At 39.0% G+C, this 27,240-nt stretch overlaps 1 protein-coding gene across 3 annotated transcripts in view; it reads left to right on the forward strand.

Annotated features, from left to right (window-relative positions):
* MRTFA (myocardin related transcription factor A) overlaps positions 1–27,240 on the forward strand; it is a 95,768-nt gene that overhangs the window by 65,220 nt on the left and 3,308 nt on the right. For all 3 annotated transcript variants that reach the window (XM_088141014.1, XM_088141011.1, XM_088141012.1), the window contains exons 4-15: positions 3,983–4,038; positions 4,903–4,978; positions 15,642–15,803; positions 16,635–16,810; positions 17,241–17,399; positions 18,094–18,347; positions 19,257–19,425; positions 20,329–21,444; positions 21,908–22,003; positions 22,910–23,074; positions 26,123–26,311; positions 26,626–26,686. In XM_088141014.1, the coding sequence (XP_087997140.1) occupies positions 3,983–4,038; positions 4,903–4,978; positions 15,642–15,803; positions 16,635–16,810; positions 17,241–17,399; positions 18,094–18,347; positions 19,257–19,425; positions 20,329–21,444; positions 21,908–22,003; positions 22,910–23,074; positions 26,123–26,311; positions 26,626–26,686 (2,679 nt within the window). The remainder of the gene's footprint in view (positions 1–3,982; positions 4,039–4,902; positions 4,979–15,641; positions 15,804–16,634; positions 16,811–17,240; positions 17,400–18,093; positions 18,348–19,256; positions 19,426–20,328; positions 21,445–21,907; positions 22,004–22,909; positions 23,075–26,122; positions 26,312–26,625; positions 26,687–27,240) is intronic.

Raw genomic sequence — 27,240 nt, forward strand, 5'->3', positions numbered from 1 at the left:
GCTGGTGAACTGCTTTCTTCAAGGCAGGAGGTACCACCCCCTCCCTTTATATGTATATATGAAAAAAAAACTCTCAAAAATGGTGGAAAATGATTAATAAATTTGTACATGATGACAAAAAAGCAAAAATAGATTCAAAGGTCCTCTATCAAAATCCCAGTGAAAAAAACCTTGGAATTCCAAATATTAAATTTTATTGTGATAACATTTTTAGTTTGTTAAAGTCAAAATAATGAACCTCTTGGTTAATGATAGAATGTATAAATAAATCTTTTATATTTCATCATTATATTTTATGATAAAGATAAATGGGATCAGGATTGGGAAGTGAAAGTACTTTATTGTTTGAAGGATTTATATTTAAAAATTATATTTTTCTTATTTATATAAGAAAGGAACAGAGTTAGATATTGCTGCCTAAAAACCAGAAGAACACTTCATGCTCCAATATTTTGTGGGAGGTCTACATCTTTCCTCTAATGGTGATGTGAAAGGATGTGCAAAATTCAGTGATTCAAGAATGGGACATTCTGGAGAACTACTGTTCTCCCTCCAGACTATGCTGTTCTGGAGGAGTTCTCTGTTTCAGCTAGCATGGACAATAGTGAGAGATGGTGGGAAATGTTAATTCAACTGCATCTCATATGTCACAGGAATCATACCCTTGATCTAGGATCATTATGTGGTTTTGTCCTTATTTTTATGTAAGTTGAAACATTTGTATGTATTCTTTCCCCAATTCCCTAGAAAACAAGACATGAAATCAGAATGGAATGGAATCTAAGAATATCAGCTTATTAACCAGTAAAATGTATACCTTGATACTTTTCTATGATTTTTAGCAACATTCAATAGGTTGCCTTACTCCTCGTCACAATCCTAAAGGTTAGAAGCATTCTTAAAAAACAAAACCCAGAAAGGTTAAACCATCCTTCTAGAATAGCCAAACATGGGTTACTACAGTTCATAACTTCCTACTTATAACTAAACAATATATTAAGGCCATGATTTTAAAAAGCCTTTCAGCTTTATAACTGACATGGTAGAGTTGTTTGATATTTCTGGGCCATTTATTATGTACTTTTTATGCAGCCAAGAAAAATGGATGGAAACTGATAATACATATTGCACTGATTCTTTTCAGATTCTGTCTTCATTCAAGAGAATATTATGGGAGAAATAGAAACTTGTTCATTTTTGGCATTTTCAAAAGTCAAGTATGAAATTATTTTCTTTGTCTCAGTGCCAGCACTAGGAAGAATTATAAGCCAGAGTGTTTTTCCAAAGAAATTCTCATGAGAATATAAAAGCATTTCCCTTTGGGGTGTTCACTAAATCTAAGCGGGCTAGTTAGCTATCATTTCTTTTGATGGTTTGGAAAAGCGAACAGGCTGCATTGCTGAGATCCATTTGTTTATAGAACAGGGGACCACAGCCCCATGGCTGCATGTGGCCTTTGAGTCTCTTTTTTTCTGTAACCTTTGGAATCACGTCAGAACACGTTGCCAAATTTCAGTGGTACTGTTGTTGAAAATTGGAAGTGTTGGGGTGGGAATCACATCAAAACTATGATACTTTTATCATAGTTTTTGAGACTCCACCCCCCAAAAAAAACAAACCAGGAAGAATGGGGAAATTTTGACTCTGCCTGCTTTATTACATGACTGCGCATTTTGCATCATTCCTCAGCTTACTTTGACCATCATTCACCCCACAAATTTTGAATGCAGTCCCAGGACATCAAAACATTTCCCATTAGGTAGGGAATCTATTCTGTCCTGGAGTCAAATTGGCTGTGATCAAGTATATCAGGGACCACATGCCTTGGTGAATGTTAGGCCTTCAGTAGCAAAGAAGCCACATCCAGTATCAACATCCATCCTTTTTCACGTCTCACTTGAGAACATGTCTGTCAGCTTTGTGAGGTACTCCAAACAAGAAGCACACCCAGATGAACTAACTCTATTGTAAGGTTACATTAATAGAATCTTGCAAGTCTGAAAGTACATTTCTCCCCCATTGCCTTTACAGCCAAAGAAACTAGGGAGGGTCCCTTCTGAGATGTTTGCCATGCCCACATTCCTGCTGTGGGCTAAGCTGCCTCTTATCAGACTGTTGCTCTGGCTGCAGCTCTTCCCCCTGTCTCCCAAGGTCATTTCCACATACGATTACAATGGCTTCCTGCTACATTGGAAGGATTTTAGAAAGCATAATTGCAGTAGAAGGTATTTGTATGAGCTGAATTACAGCATGCAGTGAGGATTCTCTCCCCTTGAATATTCCCCTCCCCAAATACTCATCTCATATTTCTATTTCATTGTAAACAATTCCCCCACTGGTTCCAATAGGATAGTTGATTTTAACTTTATTTTAGCTGTTGGTTCATTCACAGTACATCAACTATATTCATTAGCAAGCCTTTCTAAACTAGAAATCGGTTTCACCTATATAAAAGGACTAATTAGTTTATATTGTTGTTTCAGAATATTGTTGTTGTTGTTGTTTAGTCGTTAAGTCGTGTCCGACTCTTCGTGACCCCATGAACCATATTGCGCTAGGCCTTCCTGTCCTTCACTGCCTCCCTGAGTTTGCTCAGTTTCATGCTCATTGCTTCAGTGATGCTATCTAGCCATCTCATCCTCTGCCGTCCTCTTCTCCTTTTGCCTTCAATCTTTCCCAGCATCAGGGTCTTCTCCAAAGAGATATCTCTTCGCATTAGGTGACCAAAGTATCTGAGCTTGAGCTTCATTATCGATCCTTCCAATGAGCAATCAGGGTTGATTTCTTTTAAGATTGACTGGTTTGACCTCCTAGCAGTCCAGGGGACTCTCAAGAGTCTTCTCCAGCACCACAGTTCAAAGGCATCAATTCTTCGGCGCTTGGCCTTCTTTATGGTCCAGCTCTCACAGCCATACATTACTACTGGAAAAACCATAGCTTTGACTATGCGGATCTTTGTCGGCAAGGTGACGTCTTCTGTTCTAGATGGATGTTAGTCTACAGTTTTCTCCTTTTTGCATTTTATCCAAGCTAGATCGTCAGATTTCCCCCCAAAATGGTTAATATTTTAACTGCGTATCAGTCTAACAAGTACACTTCAGATTTTTTCTCTATAACCAAACAATATTTCAATTTACTGATATAAAAATCAGCCATTACTTGCTTATTCAGCAATAATAAACAGTTGCATGGTGTACCCTTCCCTGTTCCTTTCTTCTTGGAGAGATAAAAGCAGGGAGGTGAGTTTTACCCTGACTCTTACTGTAATGTACTGAGAAAAAAAATTGTTGCCAGGCAGCAGATCTATTTTTTTCCAATCAAAGTTAACTTATTAAAGTCTGGGAGAGAAAGCCCTGCCAGAGGATTCTTTCAAAACTTGTACGCTGCTAGGTAGATGGGGCTCAGTGGTTTAAAATAGGATCTACTTTGGCAATTGTCCACTGGGGGGAAAATTCATTGTTGAACTTAATTCTTAAATTTTCTGCCACCTTTGTTTTGCTAATTAAACATGCTTAAACTGTATTCCTTGCTCCTATTTGTATTTTCTTTCTATAAATGATTAAATCCTAATACATGTGATTGTATTGCCATCAAATATATATTAGACAGACTTCATATATCTTTGTATATGCTTGTGTTATGGTGAATTTCTCAGATATAACAAATGTTTTGTTGCTGAACCACTTTACTAGCTCCTTCCCCTGTTCAGTTCTGAGGTTTTTTGTGTGCTTTGGTAATCTGCATATATTTAGGTACATAAATGTAAACAGAAAGTATTTTTAGCGATCTGACAGTGAACTGTATTCATCATTGGTTTAGGCTGGCAAAGTACAACAATGTGGATTAAAACAGTACAAGATACAATTGAGCATATGTGCAAAAGAGCTATCTTCCGTACCTTGTCCAAATGATTTCAATGATTCTTAAATGCATAGATGTGTGAGAAATTAAGCCTTATAACTGAGTCATTATCTTCCAACAGCTCTGAAAAGCCCAGCTGCTTTTCATGAACAGAGAAGGAGTTTGGAACGGGCCAGGGTAAGCCACGACCGAATTTTTAATACTTAGCATCTATAGCTTTTTTCAGACTTGGTCTCTGTTTGCTCCAACAGTCCGAAGACCTCCATTCTTTCAGAGTATTTTGTTTTATACATTATATATAATATGATGGGAATGGTAGCATTATTAAGAGGATTAGAGCCTAGGACCCTTATAGCACAGAGGCAGAGCTTCCCCATTCAGATACCCTGCAGTTCGATTGATTGATTGATCCCACTGTCTGCTTCTATTTTATTTACTTCTGCTAATACAAACTTAAGTGGAACAACTTCTGGCTCCTGAGAAATAAACTGAATAAAGACACCATATCTCAGGCTACAGTCAAAAAGATCTTCAGTGAGTTTGGTGAGGAGTTAATGCAGTGACTGTTGGCTTGTCTTGTTTTAAAACTAAAATGTGTGGGGAAATACAATTTCAGTGAAAAACTTTAGGTTTGTTATACACTGATATGTATGTAGTCTGGGAATAAGTTATACAATAATATGTATGTAGTCTGGGAATAAGAAGAATTTGTTTTAAGTGTCCCTGTCAGTAGATGTGAAAATAGACAATTAATGCATCATAAACATTTCAAAAAGTACAGTGCTGGAAACTCTGTGCTCCCTTTCCCTCAAGGTTTTCAGTCTCTGATTAAATGCTGTGCGCTCATGCAATATAAGCAAAGTGGTAAGATGGACCTTTTGCTTCTTCCATTCTTTAACAGCATAGCTACTGAGATCTGAGACAGTGTTATTTCTTCTATTTAAGAATCCCATGATTAATTTTTAACAGGAAAATCTTGTATGTTCCATATTGTCTTGTGACTTTTTTGGGGTTTAGAATGTATTTTTCTGTGCTTTACAGACAGAGGATTACCTGAAACGGAAAATCCGGTCCCGACCAGAGAGGTCAGAGTTGGTGAGGATGCACATTCTAGAAGGTACAGTCTTTTAGTGATTTTTTTAAATGCTGCAAACTACACATTCATTGTTCTCATGTATTACTTCTGTTCATGTAGAAATGAATGGGAGGGAAAGTGGGCTAATAATTTTAGGGCCTGAGTACTTTATAGTGTCAGCGCTTGCAATAGCATTTATTTTAGACAGTTATTTTTGAGGGATAGGATTTTTAAGAAGTTGTTCCAAAGACATTGCTATTGGTCCTGGAGAAGTAAGTGGCTGACTGTGAAGAATGTAATAATTGTTGAAGGATAAAAGCTTTTAATTCTGTCTTTTGTAGTAGGAAAAAATCCCCATGATTGTAATATACCACCAGAGTCCACCAGTGGTAATGTTGGTTATAATCACATATTGCTGAGGAATATGAAGGGGAAGGTGCTGGGCTTATATTCCACCGGTGGGCTTTCAATCAGTATCTGATTGGCCATTGTGAGAACAGAATGCTTGGCTAGAAATCTGGCATGGTTCTTATGCTATTACACACTGCTAAATCCTTAACTGTTAGGTTGAATTAGCAATTTCACAACATTAGCAAATTTGAAAATTGTCCACGAAGTCTAGCACTTCATATTTGACTTCAAAAGAAGAAGTATCTCAAAAATTTTGGAAAAAGAAAGTTGAAAAGGAAAGTCAGTAATATAGGCTCAGCTAAAATATAAACAGATCAGGAAATGCACTATCAAATACAAGAGGTTATCTGCATGATTGACAGTGTCAAGGAAGAAAAACAGCTTCCTCTAGATTTTGTACTCTGGCCAAATGAGAACAGAACACACATTGGTTTCCATAAGTGGTAGGCAACAAGAGATATAAAAAAGATTTCAAAGGCAATTAAAATTAAATTTTAAATTAGCTTATTGCTAATAATTGTTAGCTAACAAAAGATGGAGTTGGTTATGGAGGATAGATTGTTATTGTTGGATGATAAGAAATTTAAAGGAATGGTGGAAATGAGGAAAATGAGAAGTGAAATAACTTTGTACATGTCTTCAAAAAATATAGAGCAGAAACCCATTCAGAATGACATTTTCAGGAAAGGAAATGAGGAAAATTATGATGGCAAAAGGTGAAATTCTAAATCTTATTGAGAAACAGAAAACGATCACATTACTAGATCCAACTGGGAATTCTGAAATGATCAAATATAAAATTACGTGATCTAGGTCAATACCGAAACCAGATTGATTATATACTTTGCAGCCAAAGATGGAGAAGCTCTATACAGACAGCAAAAACAAGACCAGGAGCTGACTGTGGCTCAGATCATGAGCTTCTTACTGCAAAATTTAGGCTTAAATTGAAGAATGTAGGGAAAACCACTAGACCACTCAGGTATGACTTAGATCATATTCCTTGTGAGTACACAGTGAAGGTGATGAATAGATTTAGAGGATTAGATTTGGTAGACAGAGTGCCTGAAGAACTATGGATGGAGGTCCGTAACATTGTACAGGAGGCAGCAACTAAAACCATCCCAAAGAAAAAGAAATGCAAGAAAGCAAAATGGCTGTCTGATGAGGCTTTACAAATAGCTGTGGAAAGAAGGAATGTGAAAAGCAAGGGTGAAAGGGAAAGATATAAGCAACTGAATGCAGATTTCCAGAGAATAGCAAGGAGAGATAAGAAGGCCTTCTTAAATGAACAATGCAAAGAAATCGAGGAAAACAATAGAATGGGGAAGACTAGAGATCTCTACAAGAAAATTGGAGATATGAAAGGAACGTTTAGTGCAAAGTTGGGCATGATAAAGGACAAAAAAGGCAGGGACCTAACAGAAGCAGAAGAGATTAAGAAGAGGTGGCAAGAATACACAGAAGAACTATACAAGAAAGATCTTAATGTCCCTGATGTCCATGCTGGTGTGATCACTGACCTTGAGCCAGACATCCTAGAGAGTGAAGTCAAGTGGGCCTTAGGAAGCATTGCTAACAACAAAGCTAGTGGAGATGACAGTATTCCAGCTGAGTTATTTAAAATACTAAAAGATGATGGTGTTAAAGTGCTGCACTCAATATGCCAGCAAGTTTGGAAAACGCAACAGTGGCCACGGGATTGGAAAAGGTCAGTTTATGTTCCAATTCCAAAGAAGGGCAACGCCAAAGAATGCTCAAACTATCGCACAATTGCACTCATTTCACATGCTAGCAAGGTTATGCTCAAAATCCTACAAACTAGGCTTCAGCAATACATGAACCGAGAACTACCGGATGTACAAGCTGGGTTTCGAAGAGGCAGAGGAACTAGGGATCAAATTGCCAACATTCGCTGGATCATGGAGAAAGCACGAGAGTTCCAGAAAAATATCTACTTCTGCTTCATTGACTATGCAAAAGCCTTTGATTGTGTGGATCACAACAAACTGTGGCAAATTCTTAAAGAGATGGGAGTACCAGACCACCTTACCTGTCTCCTGAGAAATCTGTATGCGGGCCAAGAAGCAACAGTTAGAACCAGTCATGGAACAACCGATTGGTTCAAAATAGGGAAAGGTGTACGACAAGGCTGTATACTGTCACCCTGCTTATTTAACCTATATGCAGAGTACATCATGAGAAATGCCAGGCTGGAAGAATCACAAGCCGGAATTAAGATTGCAGGGAGAATCATCAACAACCTCAGATATGCAGACGATACCACCCTAATGGCAGAAAGTGAAGAAGAACTAAAGAGCCTCTTGATGAGGGTAAAAGAGGAGAGTGCGAAAGCTGGCTTGAAACTCAACATTAAAAAAACTAAGATCATGGCATCTGGACCCATCAATTCCTGGCAAATAGAAGGGGTAGAAATGGAAGCAGTAACAGACTTCATTTATTTGGGCTCCAAGATCACCGCAGACGGAGACTGCAGCCATGAAATTAAAAGACGCTTGCTCCTTGGGAGGAAAGCTATGGCAAGCCTAGATAGCATATTAAAAAGCAGAGACGTCACCTTGCCGACAAAGATCCGCATAGTCAAAGCTATGGTTTTTCCAGTAGTAATGTATGGCTGTGAGAGCTGGACCATAAAGAAGGCTGAGCGCCAAAGAATTGATGCCTTTGAACTGTGGTGCTGGAGAAGACTCTTGAGAGTCCCCTGGACTGCTAGGAGGTCAAACCAGTCAATCTTAAAGGAAATCAACCCTGATTGCTCATTGGAAGGATCGATAATGAAGCTCAAGCTCAGATACTTTGGTCACCTAATGCGAAGAGATATCTCTTTGGAGAAGACCCTGATGCTGGGAAAGATTGAAGGCAAAAGGAGAAGAGGACGGCAGAGGATGAGATGGTTAGATAGCATCACTGAAACAATGAGCATGAAACTGAGCAAACTCAGGGAGGCAGTGAAGGACAGGAAGACCTGGTGCAATATGGTTCATGGGGTCACGAAGAGTTGGACACGACTTAACGACTAAACAACAACAACAAAAGCAAAGATATACAGTGGTACCTCGGGATACGAACTTAATCCGTTCCGTGACTCTGGGTGTATCCCGAGTTGGTCGTAACCCGACGCAAATTTCCCCATAGGGTTCAATGTAAATCCGGTTAATCCATTCCGCCCTCCGAATTTGGTCGTACCTCGAAGCAAATTTTCCCATAAGGTTCAATGTAATTACCGTTAATCAGTTCTGGCATCTGCGGACCACGCGTCAGGGGCGGGAAAATGGCCGGGCGCCGTGCAGCGGGGCGGGAAAATGGCCGGGCGCCGCACGGCGGGGTGGGAAAATGGCTGCGGACCACGTGTCAGGGTGGAAAAATGGCCGCAAACCACGTGTCAGGGGCGGAAAAATGGCCGCGGACCACGTGTCAGGGGAGGAAAAATGGCCACGGACCACGTGTCAGGGCGGAAAAATGACCGTACCCCGAGGCGGAGTTTGCACATCGAGGTAAATTTTTGCGGCCGGAGCTGGTCATAACCCGAAAAGTTCGTTAGTAGAGGCGTTCGTATCCCGAGGTACCACTGTATATAATATATACATAAGATTGTTTTTTTGGAATAAAAAATAGCCAATGTAACAGCTTTTTTAATAGATTCAAGAAGTAGCTCAGCGATCAAGCAAATAACAAGTTTAGTGGGGGAGTTCTTTAGGACAAGTCAAGGGAGATGGCCATTTTTTAAAATTGTTTTTGTTCATAGAGATAGAGGGCATTGCTCTTAGGAGCTGCAGGGAATATGCTATGTTTGTTTTCCTGCCCAAAGATGACAAAAACTATGCATGCTACAAGTGCAGTCCGAATGCCTTCTGGAAGAGAAGCTTAAAGGGCTAAAGACAAAGTCCAGTTTCCAGCTGATCAATGAAGATGGGGAATTCTTGAATTGGATACAGGGAGTGCTTGTAGAGAGATAACAGCACTAGAAAGCCTCCAAGATTAAAACATGCCAAACTGTGGAGAGAGAGAGAGGAATCTGACACAAAGGCCTGAGTCTGTCGAGTGAGCTTGTTATATTCTAGAGCTTCAGAATTATTTCCAAAATCTCATTGTTGATGATGTTTCTTTACCCTTTGATGAAAAGCATCTGCTAGAAGCCTCAGAGACTGGGGAAGGCAACTGTACACACTTTGCAATGGGAGTAATTCTTGCCCATGCATGAAGAGGTGGCTCCATTGTTATTAACATCTACTGTTTTCTCTTAGCCTTGTGTTAAAGTAAATAACAACAACAACAACTGTTTTTATATATTAATTGTTTTTTAGTCTTGTTGTATGCTGCCCAGAGTCACTTGTTTGTGAGATGGGTGGCCATATAAATTTGATGAATAAATAAATAAATAAGAGAGGAAGTAATGAATGGTGGTGATCAGACACTCTCTACTACCAGGGACTGAAGCAGCAATCTTGGCCAGACCATTTATCAAGAAAAGTTGTGTAACTTTCCTGGGGCATGAATTTGGAATATGACTAAAATATACCCAAGATTCTTAAATCCTACTGAAGATACCCCTGTCTACAAATGTTCATGGGAACAAATTGCACAGGAAAATGCAAACGTGAAGACATTGCAAGGCAGAGTGCCGGGCAGGAGAGTGAAGTTGCTGGAGGGTCACAGGTGGTGGTTTCTTCACACCTTTCTGTTGAAGGATATGGTCCAGGAAAAGAGAGAATACTGGAAGTAATCACTGGCCCATGGTGCCAATGGGAACAGGTTGAATTCTTTGAAAGTGGGACATTACCAAGATGGTCAGTGCCTCCCCAAAACTGGAAAATATGACTGGAAGGTGTCTTGTAAGTTTGATCCAGCAGGCTTTCAACTGAATTCTATGTGGAAGGGAGAAGGGATCTGAAAAATAATGTTATGTGAAGTACTAGGAACCAGACAGAGGTGTATTCAGGATGTGAGGACAACAACTAAGCATGTAAATATAGGAAAGAATAAGTCAAGCTATTTGAGTGAAAGTTTCCATGGTTTCCATACAAAGGCATAGCATATGGAGAGCAAACAGGAAGTAGTAGAAATCCTAATTCAGGAAGGCAAATACGATTTATTAGGTTTACTGAAACCTAGTAGGACAAAATGTATAAGTAGAATGCCAGAATTGAAAGGTATCACTTATTCAAAAGGAATAGGCCTGGGAAAAGGTGAAGAGAAGGTCATTGTATATGAAGGAAGTGCACACATGTCTTGCAATCAAGGAATTTGACTGTGAAGTGAAGAACATTTGAGCAGGTCAAGAGCATTTGAGTAAGAATGCAAGGGAGTAGTAATAACAAATATATTATTGTGGGGATGCTATAGATTCCCAAGGCAGAAGATCTGGATAATGCTCTTCAAGAGTCATTTTACAGAACTATCAGGGAAGAAAGACATAGTATTAATGGGAGACTGTATGTATGTGTACATCTGTTTGAAAAAAAACTTGGGGAAGACCACTCAAATTCCTCAGTTATCTTGCTGATTGTTTTGTTTTCCAAAAAGTCAAAGAAGTGACAGTGGGATCTGATATTAACCAACAAGGAAAAGTTGGATGAAGAGATAAAAATGGTGGGAACAAAAGAAGTTAGGATTGAGGGGGTTGGCTATGTTGGTAGTAAAAGGAAGAAAAAGGAAATGAGTTCAATTCTTGGAGAAGGTGTTAGAGTAATAACAGGATATAAGGAGAAGGCAGAGCTACTCAACCCCAACTTGTTTTAGTCTTCCCAAAAAGGAACCGTATACAAATGGACCTAACAATTGATGAAGGAAGTGACAACCCAAGGTAAGAAGCAAATGGTTAGGAAGCACCAAGCTGTTATAAATGATTTTAAGTCTCCAGATCAGACTAGTTACATCTGAGAGCCTTGAAAGATCTTGCAGGCATCATTTTGGATCACTTTTGGCAAAAGGATCCCTTTTGAAAAATCATGGAGCAGGGTATAGTGTTAGAGAATTGGAGAAGGGTAAATGTTGTTCCTATTTTCAAAGGGAAAAAAGAGATTCTGAATAACTATAGACTGGGCCAATTAATTATTGAACAGTTTCTTAGCATTTAGAAAAGAATACATTGCTTGGTAGGAGCCAGCATGGATTTATCAAGAGCAAGTCATGCCAAAGCAACCTGATTTCCTTTCTTGATAGAATGACCAATTTAGTTGACTGTGGGAATGAGGTGGACTTATTGTACTTGTTTTTTTCAATAATTTTATTAAGATTTTAAAAAGAACAATAAAAGATAATACAAAGGAAAAGAAAAAAAAATGAATACAAAAAAATCCCCCTTTTTAAGAAAACAGCTTCCTACTCTCATCACACAGTAAGTAATAATTTCATAATTTCTTCAACCCTCTTAATTAAGAAATATAAAACTCTTCATCCCATACCCCATCTCTTAGTAATAAACAAATCAGATAAGTAACATTTTCTCCTTATCCAATTGTCAGCAAAAAGTCCAGAGCTCTAAAATATTAACATTACTTAACAAATATAAAACTCAGCGTTCCATGCCTTAACTGTAAGCAACCCCCCTTTTAAAAGGTATAAAAAATTATAATCAAACCCAACCTAAAGTTTAACGTAACAAAAAGAGATAATTTTTCCTTTAAAAAACCAACAAACTCCAAAGTACAACCCATTCCAAATGCCAACAATTCCAAAGATAACCGCTCCAATAACAACCTATCCCATTCAAATAAACATTCCATATCTCAACTCTAAATATAATGTAAATATATTTATATCACAAATATAAAGTAATCCCAGCATCCTAATACAAAAAAAAAAAAAGACTAACAAAAAGAGGTAATTTCTCCTAAAAAAAAATTCACACAATTAGATGTTAAACATTTAGATATTAAACACTTCATATACAGAAAATAGCTATAAAGAATTTAAACACCAAATAAGCAAATCCAATATATCACATTTTTATAGTCAAAATATCAGTAAATTCAAAAAGAACCACCCAGAGTAATAAAATGGCCCATTTTAACCCTAGTCAAATAAGCCAGTTTTATATTCCTTTTTTTTCAGGCAGAACAATCTTTCTCTGTAATCCATTCTAGTAGTTGTTGATCCTTATTACGAATTTCTTCCATTCTTTAAGCAGTCCCTTGTAAATCCAACAAAAAAGAATTATTCTATTACTCTCTGGGATTGTCTTTTTTATTTCCTTCTTAATTTTTAAAAACTCATACATTTTTCTCTTTGCATCTGATGGCATTTTTGTATCCAAAGTTTCATTCATATTATTCTCAAATGGAATTTGTTGTATATCTTGTTCTATAACATCTTGTTCTGAAGACAAACTGTTCCCAGAAAGACACAGCATAGCTGCCATAATTGATTCAAAGTCTTGACACAGTCCTTGGTGGAGTTCCTCGAAGATACCTCTAAATGCCACGATAATTTATTTCCCACACATGCATTTATTCTTTAAAAATAATTTCAAAGTGTTAATATTCAAAGTTCAACCAATGTTTTCTGAGCCCTTAATCTTTTAAAAACTTTCTGTAGCCAAAACCTTGTCTTGTTTTTTGCTGTTTATTTTAAATTCTTAAAAGTTATAAAAAATAAATCTTCATTTATTTTCTTGTATTAATGTTTGGAGGTACTCATTCACAGGGTATTTTCAGCCTTGTCCCTTTGAAGGTGTGTAACTTCATTAAAGTTGTTAATAAGCAATTTCTGAAGGTAGTTAACAAGGGAATTCCAAGGGAAGTGCACAAACTTAGTGTCCTTTGAAAGGCTCCGTTTGTGGCTAGAGCAAATATGGCAAATTCCTCCATCTCCAGGTTCCCCACCCCTCCTAGAGATCGCTGTCTTGTGGTCTCTTCATGAGGAAAAGGAACAACAATAAGAAGAAACAGCTTGGGCAATCTTGCGTCTTTCTCTTTTATCCAGAGAGGATCAAAGGAGCAAATCTGCTAACCGGCTCTTTAAAAAAAGTTCGCAAATGTCGGCTCTGCTTTTTTGCAGAGCCATCTTCAGTCAGCCATCTTCCCCAGAAGAAATCATAAAGCCAACTTTTTGTACCTATCTTCAACAAAGTATTCATGAGTCATGAGTCAACAGAGTCGTGAGATTCTGGTACAGAAATATATGGGCTGAACTGTAATAGCATTAAATAGTGAGCTGGTTGAACAATTTCATCCACCAAATGTACATCAGTGGCTCTGCATCAAGCTGGAAGGAAGTGTTGAGTGATGTAAAGCAGGTATCTGTTTTAGGCCCTGTTCTTTTCTTTTCTTTTCTTTTCTTTTCTTTTCTTTTCTTTTCTTTTCTTTTCTTTTCTTTTCTTTTCTTTTCTTTTCTCTATCTATCTATCTATCTATCTATCTATCTATCTATCTATCTATCTATCAATTAAATTTGTATGCCGCCCATCTCCCCCCATATTAATGTAAATGTATTAATATACTTGTAAATGACTTAGATAAAAGGTCAAAATATATGATTATCAATTTAGCAGACAACACAAAGATAGGGGAGATAACAAACATCTTAGAGGACAATATAAAGATTCAGGAGGAGCTAACTAAACTGTAAGAAGGGCCAAAAACAATTCAACAAGGACAAATACAAAATCATATATTGTGGGTAGAAAAAATCAAAGGTATAAGTATAGGATGTGAGTCATATTGTCTTGATGGATTATAAGCTCTATGTGAGCCAATAGCAGTTGCAAAAAAAGCAAATGCAGTCCTAGGCTGCATCAGTCAAAGCATAGTGTCATGATGAGGATAAGTCACTGTTTCTTCCTTTTCTTTGTTGGTTAGACTGCATCTAGCATATTGCATCTAGTTCTGGACGCTGCATTTTAGGAAGGACATTTACTAACTGGAGTGTATCCGGAGTAGAACAACCAAGGTGATGAGGGGCCTGGAAGGAAAAACATGAAGAATGGCTAGAGGCATTGGGATCATTAACCTGGAGAAGAAAAGACTGAGGAGACATGATAGTTTTTTCAAGCACCCAAAGAGTTGTCAGATAGAAGAAAGGGTAGCATTGTTAAAGTTATTCCAAAAGATAGGACATGGAAAAAATGGCTTTAAATTAAAAGGATGTAGATTTCAGTTGAATATTATGAAAAATTGTCTAAGGGCTGTTTAACCATGAAAAAGATTGCCTGGGGAGAGGTGGCTCTTCTTTGGTGGAGATGTTTAAAGAGGCTGGATCTGTCAAGGATGCTATACTTGTGGTTCTTCAGTTGGGAAGAAGTTGGACTAGATAATCATCAGTATCCTTTCCAACCTTTGTATTCTGTGATACTGTAAGTAACTAAGAATTGCAGGAAACTCTAGACCAGTTGGCTTAATATCAGTTCAGAGCTGATTGACAGAAAACATTATTAAAAATAATATGATTACCTATATAGAAGATTAAATCTTACTGACAGTGTTTGGAGTGCTTTAGTTTAGAAAATATTGAGCAAGGGGGTAGAAAAGTTATATAAAATTATGTATATTTTACAATAAGAAATGTCTTCCTTTCTAGTATCTGTTAAACCCTGGGATACCTAATGAACCAAAATGGTGGGATTTTTAGGATAGGAAAAAGGAAGAGTTAAACTTTTGAATTTGTTTCCATAATTAGTGATAGCTGCCAATTTGGATGGTATAAAATGGAGATTAATAAAATGAATAGAAAATAAGGTTATCAATGCCTTTATTTATTAAACTTGTATGCCACCCAACTTTCAACAACTCTGGACAGCTAGCAATAATCAAACAAAGAAATTACAATAAAATCAATAAAAGATAAAAGATGGCAAGCATGATGAAGCGAGGGGTCTCACTCTTCCTCACTAAAAGGCCTGGGTGAAGAGCCAGGTATTAATAGCTCTTCTAAGCCACAGCAGAGTGTGGACCATCTGGATCTTGGGGGGAGCCTTGTTCCAGAAGGCAGGCCCTGCTACATAGAAGGCACACTTCTGGGATCCCAATAGATGACGTTCATCTACAGCTAATAATGACAATATATTACATTCCCAAATACCAGTTGCTGTTATCACAAGTAGAAATGTTTATGCATGTCCTGCTTGGGGCTTCCCATAACATTCATACTGGAGCAACAGGCCTTTGGCACAACTCAGAAAGGCAAGTCTGTTGTTAAAACAAGTTATTTAGGTATGAGATTACAGTACAGTTAGTGCTGTTTTTTATACACTCTTCAAAAGGAAATTACAGAATTGACTTTTGTAGTAGGTTTTGCAGTTGAAATAATCATATTTTTGTTTGTTTCTGCCGAACAGAGACCTCTGCTGAACCTTCTCTTCAGGCCAAGCAGTTGAAGTTGAAGCGGGCTAGATTGGCTGATGATCTCAATGAGAAGATTGCCCAGAGACCGGGCCCCATGGAATTGGTAGAGAAAAACATTCTGCCTGTAGAATCTAGCTTGAAGGAAGCTCTCATTGGTAAGCCTGCTGATAAGAGGAATCTTCGTATATGGATAAAACAGCAGCTTTTTTAAATATCCCTTTTTTAAACTAAGGAAAGCAGGATATACTTGTTACTTTGTGTAACCAATATAATGACTTCAGGTGGAACTTTTGTGAGCAAGTTTACAGGAAACACTATAAGCAGAAATGTAGTTGGCATCTAAGACTGAAGAGATGCTGTACAATAGTTATTTTCCTCTGGCATTGTATTCTGTTTTCTTGTAGTCATAATCAAGAGGAACTCTAAGTGGGTGGTGGAGAGTAGCAATAAATACAGAGGAGTTGATGTAGGACAAGGAGACAAGTGCAGAAATATTTTATGAATATAGATACAATGTATGGATGAAAGCATAAGCATTAAAAAAAATGAGTCAGGCCTCACAGAGCATATAGGACCTGTCTCTGACTCAGTCAGCTTAAAGACTTTTGTGGGTCACTGTCTGATTCTTGGTCATTTTGAAAGAGTTAATTTTTTGAAACTTGTAAACTTGTAAGATTGTACATATGTTTTTCTGGATTTATTTTACTTTTACAAAACATAGCACTTTCTTGATGTTTTAAGTTATTTTAAAAAAATCTCCCGTGTTCTTTATTGTGTTCAGAATTAGACTTTGCTATTTGTTAACTCTTTGTGACAAGTCCTGGTCAGTTGGTGGTGATAATAGCATATATACTATGCATAAGAGCTGTCTAAAGTTCCTCTGCTTTTCACCATCTCCAGTTTCATAGAGGTCCAGAAATCTGCTGGTTACCATTGGCCTATACCATCTGTTTTCAATTAATGAACTTGGCATTTGTTGTTTTTAGTAGGTCAAGTGAACTATCCTAAGGTAGCAGATAATTCCTCCTTCGATGAGGACAGCAGTGATGCCCTGTCTCCAGAACAACCGACTAGCCATGAATCCCAGGGTTCTGTGCCATCCCCAATGGAAGCGCAAATTAGTGATTCACTTCCTATCCCCACAGTGGCATCCCCTGCTCAGGTGAGGATGTTGTGTTAGCTCTTGTTGAACTTTATGATCTTAGGAGCTCAGGCAAGAAAGGTATTTTCCTTGGAGGAAAAGAATGTCATGCGAATTTCATGGGAATTTGTGTTTATTAGCAACAAAACACATATCTGGATCTTGAAATAGTATTAAGAACATTCACTATACTATTTTACTTTGTGGAAAAATACATTCATATTTTCCTCAAATGTTAATTTGAACATGGAAAGAACTAGACTCTCTTGCTGTATGGTGGGATTGATTCTGGAAATTGGCTTTGCTCACATGTTCGTGATTTCCAGTACACAACTGTAACTTGAGCAGTTGTCTGCCTTTCTGTGATATTGTAGCTGTTACCTGCTATCTGCATATTGTCTTCTGAAAGTTCATCTAGACATATTCATAGATAGATACATCTACTTTGCAGATTGTGTGCCAGTTAAAAATCAGCGCAGACTGCGCTGAGACAACTTACGTGTCTGAACAGCCACCAACCCCCTTGCCACAGCCACTACCTCCAGTGCCTCTGAATCTCACAAATGGAATTGCTCCTTCCGCTGCCAAACCTCTTCCAACCCTTATAAAGGTACCCTTTATGCTGGGGCTAAAGACTAATATCAGTAAACAAATGTATTCTGTCCAGGGTTTCCTTTAAGATCAGATGAGATACTGAGTAACTTTATCTTGATCAGGATCAAGAATCAACCTTTCAATGCCATTTTCAATTCTTTATTAAGTAACTAGTTAAGATAGTGATACATTAATATCCCGTTCTTTGCTAGTAGATTAGTATCATGCAGCTCATTAGATAATATATTTTTGATACAGTATGGAAATTATTTTGCTTAAGTACCCAGAGCTGATGGGATGTGTTTCCTCTGCTATAGCATTCCCTTTTTTCTGTGTCAGTTTGGAGTATGATGAAGTCTATGGAATGTTAACAGATAAATGGCCTGTATTTTATGTGTGTATAAAATACATAGAAATTTAATGAATATAAAACTATTTTATATTCATTAAAATATCATTAGTTGGTCTGAGGATTACCCATGCAGGTTTACTGCATTGTTGTAAAGTAATATAATTGGTAAGATTAGCATTATATTAATCAAAAGCTAACTACATTTTACTTTGTGTTTAATAGGTATACATTTATTAGGGCAGGTCAGTAGAATGAAGAAATTGTATGGAAAACATTAATCCAGTTAATCATTTCTCAGAGTGTCACTTATCATACCTCCATCCTAACCTGAACCACCTGTTTTTCTGACTTCAAATAGCAAAGCCAGCCAAAATCTTCATGTGAGAAGCCCCAGCGTAGCAAAAAATCCAAGGAGCCGAAACCAAAAGTCAAGAAGTTGAAATATCACCAGTATATTCCACCGGACCAAAAACAGGATAAAGGAGCTCCTCCCATGGATTCATCTTATGCCAAAATTCTGCAGCAACAGCAGCTCTTTTTGCAGCTCCAGATCCTTAATCAGCAGCAGCAACAGCACTACAACTATCAAACCATCCTACCAGCTCCACCAAAGTATGGGTTTCTTCTTATGATTTTTGAATTTTTATTTCTCAAGAGCTTAGTATCAACAGAGCTGAAGCTTAGTTCTCTGTCTGTCCAACTCCATAAAGGTATGGGATTTGTAGCATCAACTCACAATCCTGTCAATTGTAGGAGCCATATTTCTTCACATTCTAAATATGTTGACTTGATCTGGAGTGTAGCTTGCAAGTGTCAAAAATAGCTGCTTAAGTGAAAATGGTAAACATATTTGTAATAGTCAAGATGTCTTGTTAAGAGTCTAGTGACAGGAGTTTTGAAGTGTTTAAAAAATGTTTGGCAACATAATTTTGAGAAAGGCTTTCAGAGCCCCCCTGAAAATACAGTAATTTATATATTTAATTGGATATTTGTTTATTTGTTTCTCAGTTTTTGTAACCCACCACTATCTGCAGACTCTGGATTGCATACAACAGAATAACAATACAGAATGAATATAAAAAGATAATGGTTAATAGAAATTCCCCAGATGGCTGCTTTTCACAATTCAGTCCTGGTGAAAAGCATGATGGAATATCCAGTCCTTATATAGATCTCTTCATTTTGCAGCTTATTTCACTGTTTCTACCACAATCAAAACATAAACAGTGAAGAAAATATCTAAGGTTTTAATGATTTATCACAAAATACAGCCAAAAGCAAATACTAAACCAGCAGCAATGGTTTGCATTGTGCTTTATCTAAGTGCTTGACAACCTTACTGATAAATTTTACAAGCATCAGATTTGTTAGACCAGATCAAGGGCCAGTTCAGTCCAGCATCTTTCCCCCGCACAGTGAATGTTCAGCTTCCTCTGGGAAGTGTGCAGAGCCTGAAGACTAAGGTCCTGTTGCTAGTTGCTTGCAGCTGGCTGTTCAGCTCACTCTTTCGTTCCCCTTCAGGCCTCTAGGAGAACAGAACGGTAGCAGCACCCCAGCCATGCGTAGTCTTTCCACTGCTGCCAGTAACGCCTCTTCCATCTCTTCTGGTCCTAATGGGCTGTTGCGACAAAATGGCAGCTCTCCGGTGGGCAAACCTGGGGCTCTCCCGACTAATCTTGATGACATGAAGGTAACCAAGCATTTGTTAACTGCTTTGATTTTTTGAGAAGAAATATTAGGTATAAAATAAAAGTATAATTGACCTTATTGCAAAGATGCAGCAAAGCAGATATTTAAAGTTTAAGGAAATGCATCTCAGCTTCCAGCTTCTGGTGCGGTAGCTAGTGTAGCAGCTATAGAACAGGGAGGATAAAATATTACAAAATAGATCAGTATTGTAGATGAATAATGCCTAATGTTCTCCTCGAGGTTGAGGCACTGTAGCACTAAACATCTCAAGTTTGTATATCCAGAAGTCATCTTGTATTTGTATCATTGTTGGATCAGTTGTCATTGCTACAGTATTGCAACTGAGAAACCATTTCGGCTATAATTATCTGAACTGTGTTATTGCTAGTTCTGATAATTTTGGATCAGCTTTAAGATAATACAATTCCTAAATTTCTTGTTTATATCAGTTGTCCCTTTACCTAAATATAGAATATAACTACCTGGCTAGTTGTTTGTGGAATGTTATAAATTATAGTACAAGATCTTTATTTTGTTTCATTTAAATAGTATGCTGTCTTAGCCTTTAAAATTTGTTAACTGCTCTAATAAAGATGTGGTGTAAGTTATTTATTGCATCTTTAGTGGTTGGTGATAGTATCACTGAAACTGATGACTTTGATGCTGAGCATACATTTTATTTATTGGTGGGGGGCCTGTCTTTTAAAAGTGGGACTCTGGTGCTTATTGTTTTATGCCTTACAGCATGTGGCAGCCTTTCTGTTTAAAAAATATTAGAATTGAAAGGATACATCCACCAGGTTGTTGATTTATCTTCCAACTGTGATTTGATGTAGCCCTAATAAGTAAGTGTGTCTGTCTTAGCTTATACAACTTAGCTGATAGAATTCTAACTCTTTGATAGGTGGCAGAGCTAAAGCAAGAGTTGAAGTTAAGGGCATTGCCTGTTTCGGGTACCAAGACAGATCTAATTGAGCGGCTCAAGGCTTATCAAGAGCAGAATGGTACAACCAGCCGAGTAATCGCTGCTCCAAAGCCTAACACAGCAATTCTCCCGAAAACTACTGAAGTGGTGGTAGCTTTCCCAGCTGCTCGGCTGAGTACAGGGCCTACGCTGGTCAGTACAGGTCTTACTTCAGCAGAGGTGGTTGTCGCCACTGTCACAGGCAATGGTGTGATGAAGTTTGGGAGCACAGGCTCAACTCCTCCTGTGTCACCCACCCCCTCTGAACGCTCTCTTGTAAGTGCTGGAGATGAGAATTCAACCAGTGGAGATACCTTTGGGGAGATGGTGACTTCTCCCCTGACTCAGCTTACTCTGCAAGCATCACCAGTCCAATTTTTGGTAAAAGAGGAGAATTCCAAAGGTAACACTTGCAGTAGCACAAATGCAGTCTCAAAGGTGGAGTCCAGCATAATCAGTAGCAACAACAACAAAGACATGGAGGTCCAGGATAAAGACCAGATGCTGCAGGAGAAAGATAAGCAAATTGAGGAACTCACCCGGATGTTAAAACAGAAGCAGCAGCTGGTGGAGATGCTGAAGCTGCAGCTGGAGAAAGAAAAGAGAGCTCAGCAACCACTGTCAGCTATGGTTCTTGGAGATGAAGACAGAGCTACAGTCTGTGAGCCATCTATTTTTGGCACCCCTGTCAAGAATGAAAAGGGCTTTGCAAGTTGCCAGTCTATGGAGCAGCACAACTGCCAAATTGACCGGTTAAGATACACACAGTCCACCAGCCAAATGGACACATCAGATACTAATGTAGTGCCAAAGAAAGCAGTGATGGTGAAGCAGGAAGTGCTAGCTGCTGAAACTGAGCCACCATGTCAGACCTCATGTTTTTTCCTTGGACAGCAAGGTGGAGGCTTCAGTGATTTCATCAAGGGAGCTTCTCCTCCTACCCTCATCACAGATTCCACAGGCACTCACATAGTCCTCACTGTGACCAATCAGAATGCTGAAAGGCAGGGCCTCTCACTTCAGGAGAAAGTAGGAAGCAGCTCATTGCCATTGAAAGTAAGTATATACAAACACTCTGGGGCATTCTCTCTCTCTCTCTCTCTCTCTCTCTAACACACACACCAAAGAGGCACACACAATCAGTTGTACAAACTGTGGGGCATAGTCAACTTAATGTTGGAACAATTTAGTTTAAAACATTGGCAGTTGGTTTTCATTTTAGAGCAAAACTTCACATGTTTCTTGCTGAAGACAGTTTACCAGAATGCAATCATACTGTTGTGACAGCAACCATAAATTGTTCACTCCTGGTAAACTAGATCTGCTCCTTTATGTACCTTTCCTAGATATCTGATGGGATTTGCAAACCCAGTTTTTGTTCTCCCTGTGCAGTAAATCCCCTTCATTGCTCTGCTGCAGTACTACTTTAACTTTTGCCCAGGCGTCTGTAACAAGTGACTATAAAGTTTGGCTTTTATCATAACTCTGAAGCATTAAAACCTGTATCTTTCTTTCTCAGAGACTGTCATCCCCATCTACAAAAGCATCCAACAAGCCACCTATAAACAACTCTCCCTCATCTCCTGAACCACCACCAAAGGAGTCCACCCAGAAGGTAACTAACCACCTGATTGGTTCTTAATATATATATTGCTGGGGTGGGACACAAATAAGCTCAATGTTTGAATCTTGGCTTCCCATCCTTATAAGACATTATCCCAGATGTAAGATGATGCTGGTTGGTCATAGCCTCCTTTTAGGAAAGAAAGAAAAGGGACAATTACCAACCTGCTTTTCTTTATACATCTGGGGACTTTTATTTTGAGAATCAGGCTATACATCTGTTGAACAGAATTCAACAGCTGGTTAAAGTGCATAAAACTATGATAACAGTTGGACAGATGAATAAGAACAAGTTAAAGTAAGTTTAATAACAGAAGAATTCATTGAACTATGTTAAAGACTTGGTGGCTTAAAAAGGTCTGGCAACATACAGGCTTGTGGCTCAAACAATGGCTAGTAATATCCACTCTCTCAGTATTAACTGAAAATGTATGTATGAGGGGGGGAGGGAATTGGAAATCATCTTTGTACTGAACATTTCAAATCCCAAGTATTCAGCTGACTTCTCTCTATAGTTTCATGTAGATAGGTAGCTCCAGGAAGCATTGCAGGAAATTACAAGGGTGACTAAACCCATTATCCAATACTGTCTGGAGGCCAAAGCAGGAATCAGCCGGGTAGGTCCTAGTAGTTCCTGTGAAAATCCAGACTGTGTTTTCAGAACAGTACATGCAAAACAAGTAGTTTTTGTGCCCTACACTTAGAATATTTCTTACTGAGGTAACCAGTGCCCCCCCCTTTTTTTTGCCCTGGGTTTCAGCTGGCTCTGCTTGGGTGTTACGGCAGTACTCTTGCAATGTGATACTATTGCTTAGCATACCAAAGGGTGTTCTTCCCTTTTAAAATCTATGGACCAATCAGAATTTGACCTTTAATTTTTTTCTTATCTCTTCTATAGTGTCAGAAGTCGGGTCTGCAAATGGTCACTGGACAGCTGCCACAAACAATCTTGTCTTTTTCTGCACCTCCCAACTTGCAGCCCTTCTTCCTGAATGGCTTCCACAAAGGACTGCTGAATGCCAGAGTTCCTGACAAAACTGGCCAGTCCAGTGAGACAAAAAAGGTATTCTCAGTAGGTCCCAATATCACAAGATGAATCTCTTGTTCACTATCTACATGAAACCACTGGGTGAGATCATCTACCAGTTTGTGGTCCAGTATCATCAGTATGCTAATGATACTCAATTATACCTTTTGAGCCCAGGCTGTCCAAGTGAGGCTGTCGAGGTCTGGTCCTGGTGCCTGGAGGCTGTGTGGGTCTGGATAGGGAAGAACCCTCTCCAACTCAATCTTACCAAGACTGAGTGGCTGTGGCTGCTGGGACCATCTAGATCTGAGGATCTTCTATTTTTGCTTTTAGTGGAGTCGAATTTCCCCATCAAGAATAGTGCATAATCTTTTTGGACTCACGCTTCCTGCTTGAAAAGCAGGTGGCAGCTGTGACCAAGAAGGCCTTTGCACAGTTCTACCTGGTGTGCCAGTCGTGCCCCTTCCTGGATCGAGGGGCCCTTCAGACAATCACTCATGCCCTAATCACCTCATAGTTCGACAATTGCAATGCATTCTACATGAGGCTTCCCTTGAAGACTACTCAGAAGCTTCAACTGGTTGAGAATGCAGCAGCATGGGCCGTGATGGGGGTGCCTCAGTATGCCCACAAAACACCCCTGCTTCACAAACTGCACTAGTTACTAGTATGCTTCTGGGTGTGATTCAAGGTGCTGGTTATCACATATAAAGCCCTGCATGCCGTGAAGCCTGGTTATTTGAAGAACTGCCTGTCTCCTGTGATTTCTGTCCAGCCGGTAAGGACCAACAGTGGGCACGTGCTTGGTCCCCTTGATTAAATAATGTCATCTATTGCGACCTAGGAAGCATGCCTTCTGTGTCACAGTGCCTGTTCTCTGGAAAGAGGTCCCCCGAAATCTGGGTGGCTCCCACTTTGATGACATTCTGGAAGGCCTTAAAGATCTGGCTGTCTCCCAGGTTAGATGGACTCCCTTGCTGGATGTGTTTGCCATGTTTTGCTTGTATTTTCCATGATAGTGGCTGGATGCTCCATCTTGCTTGTTGTTTCTGTAGTATTTTTATTTTGGTTTTGTGGGGGAGGGGTTGTTTGCACTGTGAGCTGCCCAGAAACAGTGGGGAGTTGGACAGTGCCAAAATCAAATTAATTTGTGTGGGTGGGTGAATGAACAAATGACAGTATGGAGCAGGATTGAACAGGGGCTATAGGCCAGTTCTCAGGAAATAGGTGTAGTTTCATGCTGAAATGAAATTTAGTTGTTTCTATTGTTACGCACTATGCTAAATGGTGCCTTTCTAGGAGAAAAGCTTAACTTTCCTGGTTGAAATTCCATCTGGATTAGTGGATGGTATTCAACAGGATATCTGTATTCTGTATTTCTATATTCTTAAAACATTTTTAGAACACCCTTTCGACCTTGCCTTTGATTTTCCTTTTCACCAGTCTTCTCAATTTTGAGAAGTTCCCTTTTGAAGTCAAATATGGCTGTGTGGGACTTGCTGTCTATGTTATTACTTCTTTGAATGTTGAAGTATTCCCAATTGGTTTGGCTACATCTATTTCTGAAAGTCCTAAGCACCACTTAAGAGTAGGTCTAATATTGCTCCCTCCCTCATTAGTTCCATAACCAGCTGCTCCAGTGCACAATTACATACTGAAGCTAAGAATTTTACCTCTCTGTCATGATTTGAACACACATTCAATCCAGTCAACGTGTGGATAATTGAAATCTCCTATAATTACAAGACTTACTTTTCAGGTTGCTTTTTGATATCTCTCTCTATTGCCAGATCTCTTTGAGCATCTTGGTTAGGGGGTATTAACTTCCCTTTATGACCTGATGCTTCTACCCAGAGTATTCCATCAAATGATCTGCCCCATTGTGGATGCCAAGTTAATTTGATTCAGTGGTCTGTTTTGCATACAAGGCAATGCACCCTCCACTAGTCCCATCCCTGTCTTTCCTATAGGGTTTGTAACCAGCAATAACTATGTCCCACTGATGTACCCTAGTCCACCAGGTTTTAGTTATGCCTACCATATCTGTACTATCTTTTAAGGCATTCCAATTCACCCAATTTTGGCCCATAGGCTCTTAGCAGTCATATACAAACACTGGTATACAGCAGTATTCTTTTGATTCCTTTGTTTTTTGCCATATGCCCTTGTTTTATTTGGCCTTTTTGAATAGGCATCCTATAAGTATCTGGAAAACAGGCCTGCTGTCTTAAAGATGGGTGTATTTAGTTGTGCCTTAGGAAAGTAATCTACTTGAGGAATGGGTTCAATCTTACATCATTCTGATGGGTTGTGCATTTTGCAAAACAAATACAGATAATCCTTGAGCGGTGTGGTCGTTAAGTGAAGCATCACATGACTGCACCCAATTTTATGACATTTTTGCAGTGGTCGTTAAGTGAATCACTGTGGTCATTAAGTGAATCATATAGGCGTTAAGCTAATCATGCAGTCGTTAAGTGAATCATGTGGTTTCCCCATTGATTTTGCTTGTTGGAAACTGGCTGGGAAAGTCGCCAAGCGCCCAAATTTTGATCACATGACCCTGGGGATGCTGTGATAGCTGTAAGCGCAAGGACTAGTAGTAAGTCATTTTTTTCAGTGTGGTTGTAACTTTGAACGGTCGGTAAATTAATGGTCGTAAGTTGAGGACTACCTGTAGATGCTACTGTTGTGGTGCCTGATAGTGTGGATGTTAGGGTTTCTTCTGTTAGTTTTCTAATACTGAGAGAAATTCCATCTAGTGCTTAAGTAGTAAATTTGTCATATAAACTTTATTTAGGCAAGAGAGAATTATTTTTATACATAACAGAATACAGAGCTTCCTGGAATAAGGAAATTCATCCTGAATTGGATGAGGCATATATCTATGCCTCATGCCATATGCATTATCCAGATCATAGTATCATGAGGGCACTGTGTGATGTAATACGCTATCCTGTCCAGGAGATGGAAAAACTAAAAACTAGAGCAGCCAGACTACATCATCAAAAACTTTGTTGAAAATTAGCGTTGTGGTCGGTTTCAAAGACCTACAGCTGGCTATTACTTGTTTTTCCTTCACAGCTTCTCTCACAGCCAAGCTCTCCAGCTCCTCCTTCTCCTCCTCCACCTCATATGGACCTTGAACAGCAGAAGCAGAGCCCATCCTTCTTCAGTACTTTGCCACCACTGCCTCTCCCTGCCACTTCAGTGGTGATAAAAGAACCACCAGGCTATGAGGAGGCTGTGAAACAGCAACCAAAGTTCTCTGAGGTGAGAGTAACTGTCTTGCTGTGACAAATTAGGAAAGTACTTGGTGTGGATCTGTTCTTTTTGCAAATTATCCTGACATTTTTGGAACTGATATATGGGATTAGCTCACTGTGCCCCATTGAAAGTTACATTCTGCGAGATTTCATATGTACTCTTCATACCAGAAAGGTTATGGGTAATACTCTTGTTGGTTAACATATCATGTTCTATGGTATGTGGATTATTTGGCCACAGGGTGATCATTATAAAGTGTAAGTTGCTACATTGCTGTTGAATGTAGTATCTTAACAAACCTATTACCTTCTTTTTTTTAGGAGAATGGCTGCTCAAGTCAGCAAATGGATGATTTGTTTGATATTTTGATTGAACATGGAGGTATGAAGAGAGGAACTTCTGGTCTATCGTTCTTATGGATTCTATGGCTTCTACTGCATTTAGCCCAATAATTTAAAAGAATGTGCTTATCAGTTTATGTATCGAATCATAGAGGAAGGGTCATTTTCCCTTTTAGCACCAGTGGAAAGGCCATAAAATATCCTTGCATTCCCTTTGTGCAACCCCCCCCCCCCCACTATTCTACCCCTTCCTCATTACCATGAGGCAGCCGGAGAAAGAAGAGTGCTGGTGCAGAATGAGGCAGTCTGCAAGTACTCAAGTGCTTATGAAACCAAGGCTTCCTGCACAATACTGCTGCTAACGGAAAGAAAAGGCCTGCCAGGGAAGGAAGGTTGTGAGGTGCAAACTTAACACAATCAGTGTGTGGAGCCTGCAGCAGCTGTTGAGATCACATTGGGTGTCACATTTTGAGGTTTGATTTCTAAGTCATGTGTGTGCCTGGAGGAAATAGATACCTGATGATTAGAGGCAATTAGCAGAAGCTTAAGTTTTCAGAAAAATGGCAAGTTTTGAGGTGGGTGGTGATGGCTTGG

The sequence above is a fragment of the Python bivittatus genome, unplaced genomic scaffold, assembly GCF_059951505.1.
Source record: "Python bivittatus isolate LINGU-HERP-01145 unplaced genomic scaffold, Pbiv_v1 ctg000330_np1212, whole genome shotgun sequence".
NCBI lineage: Eukaryota > Metazoa > Chordata > Lepidosauria > Squamata > Pythonidae > Python > Python bivittatus.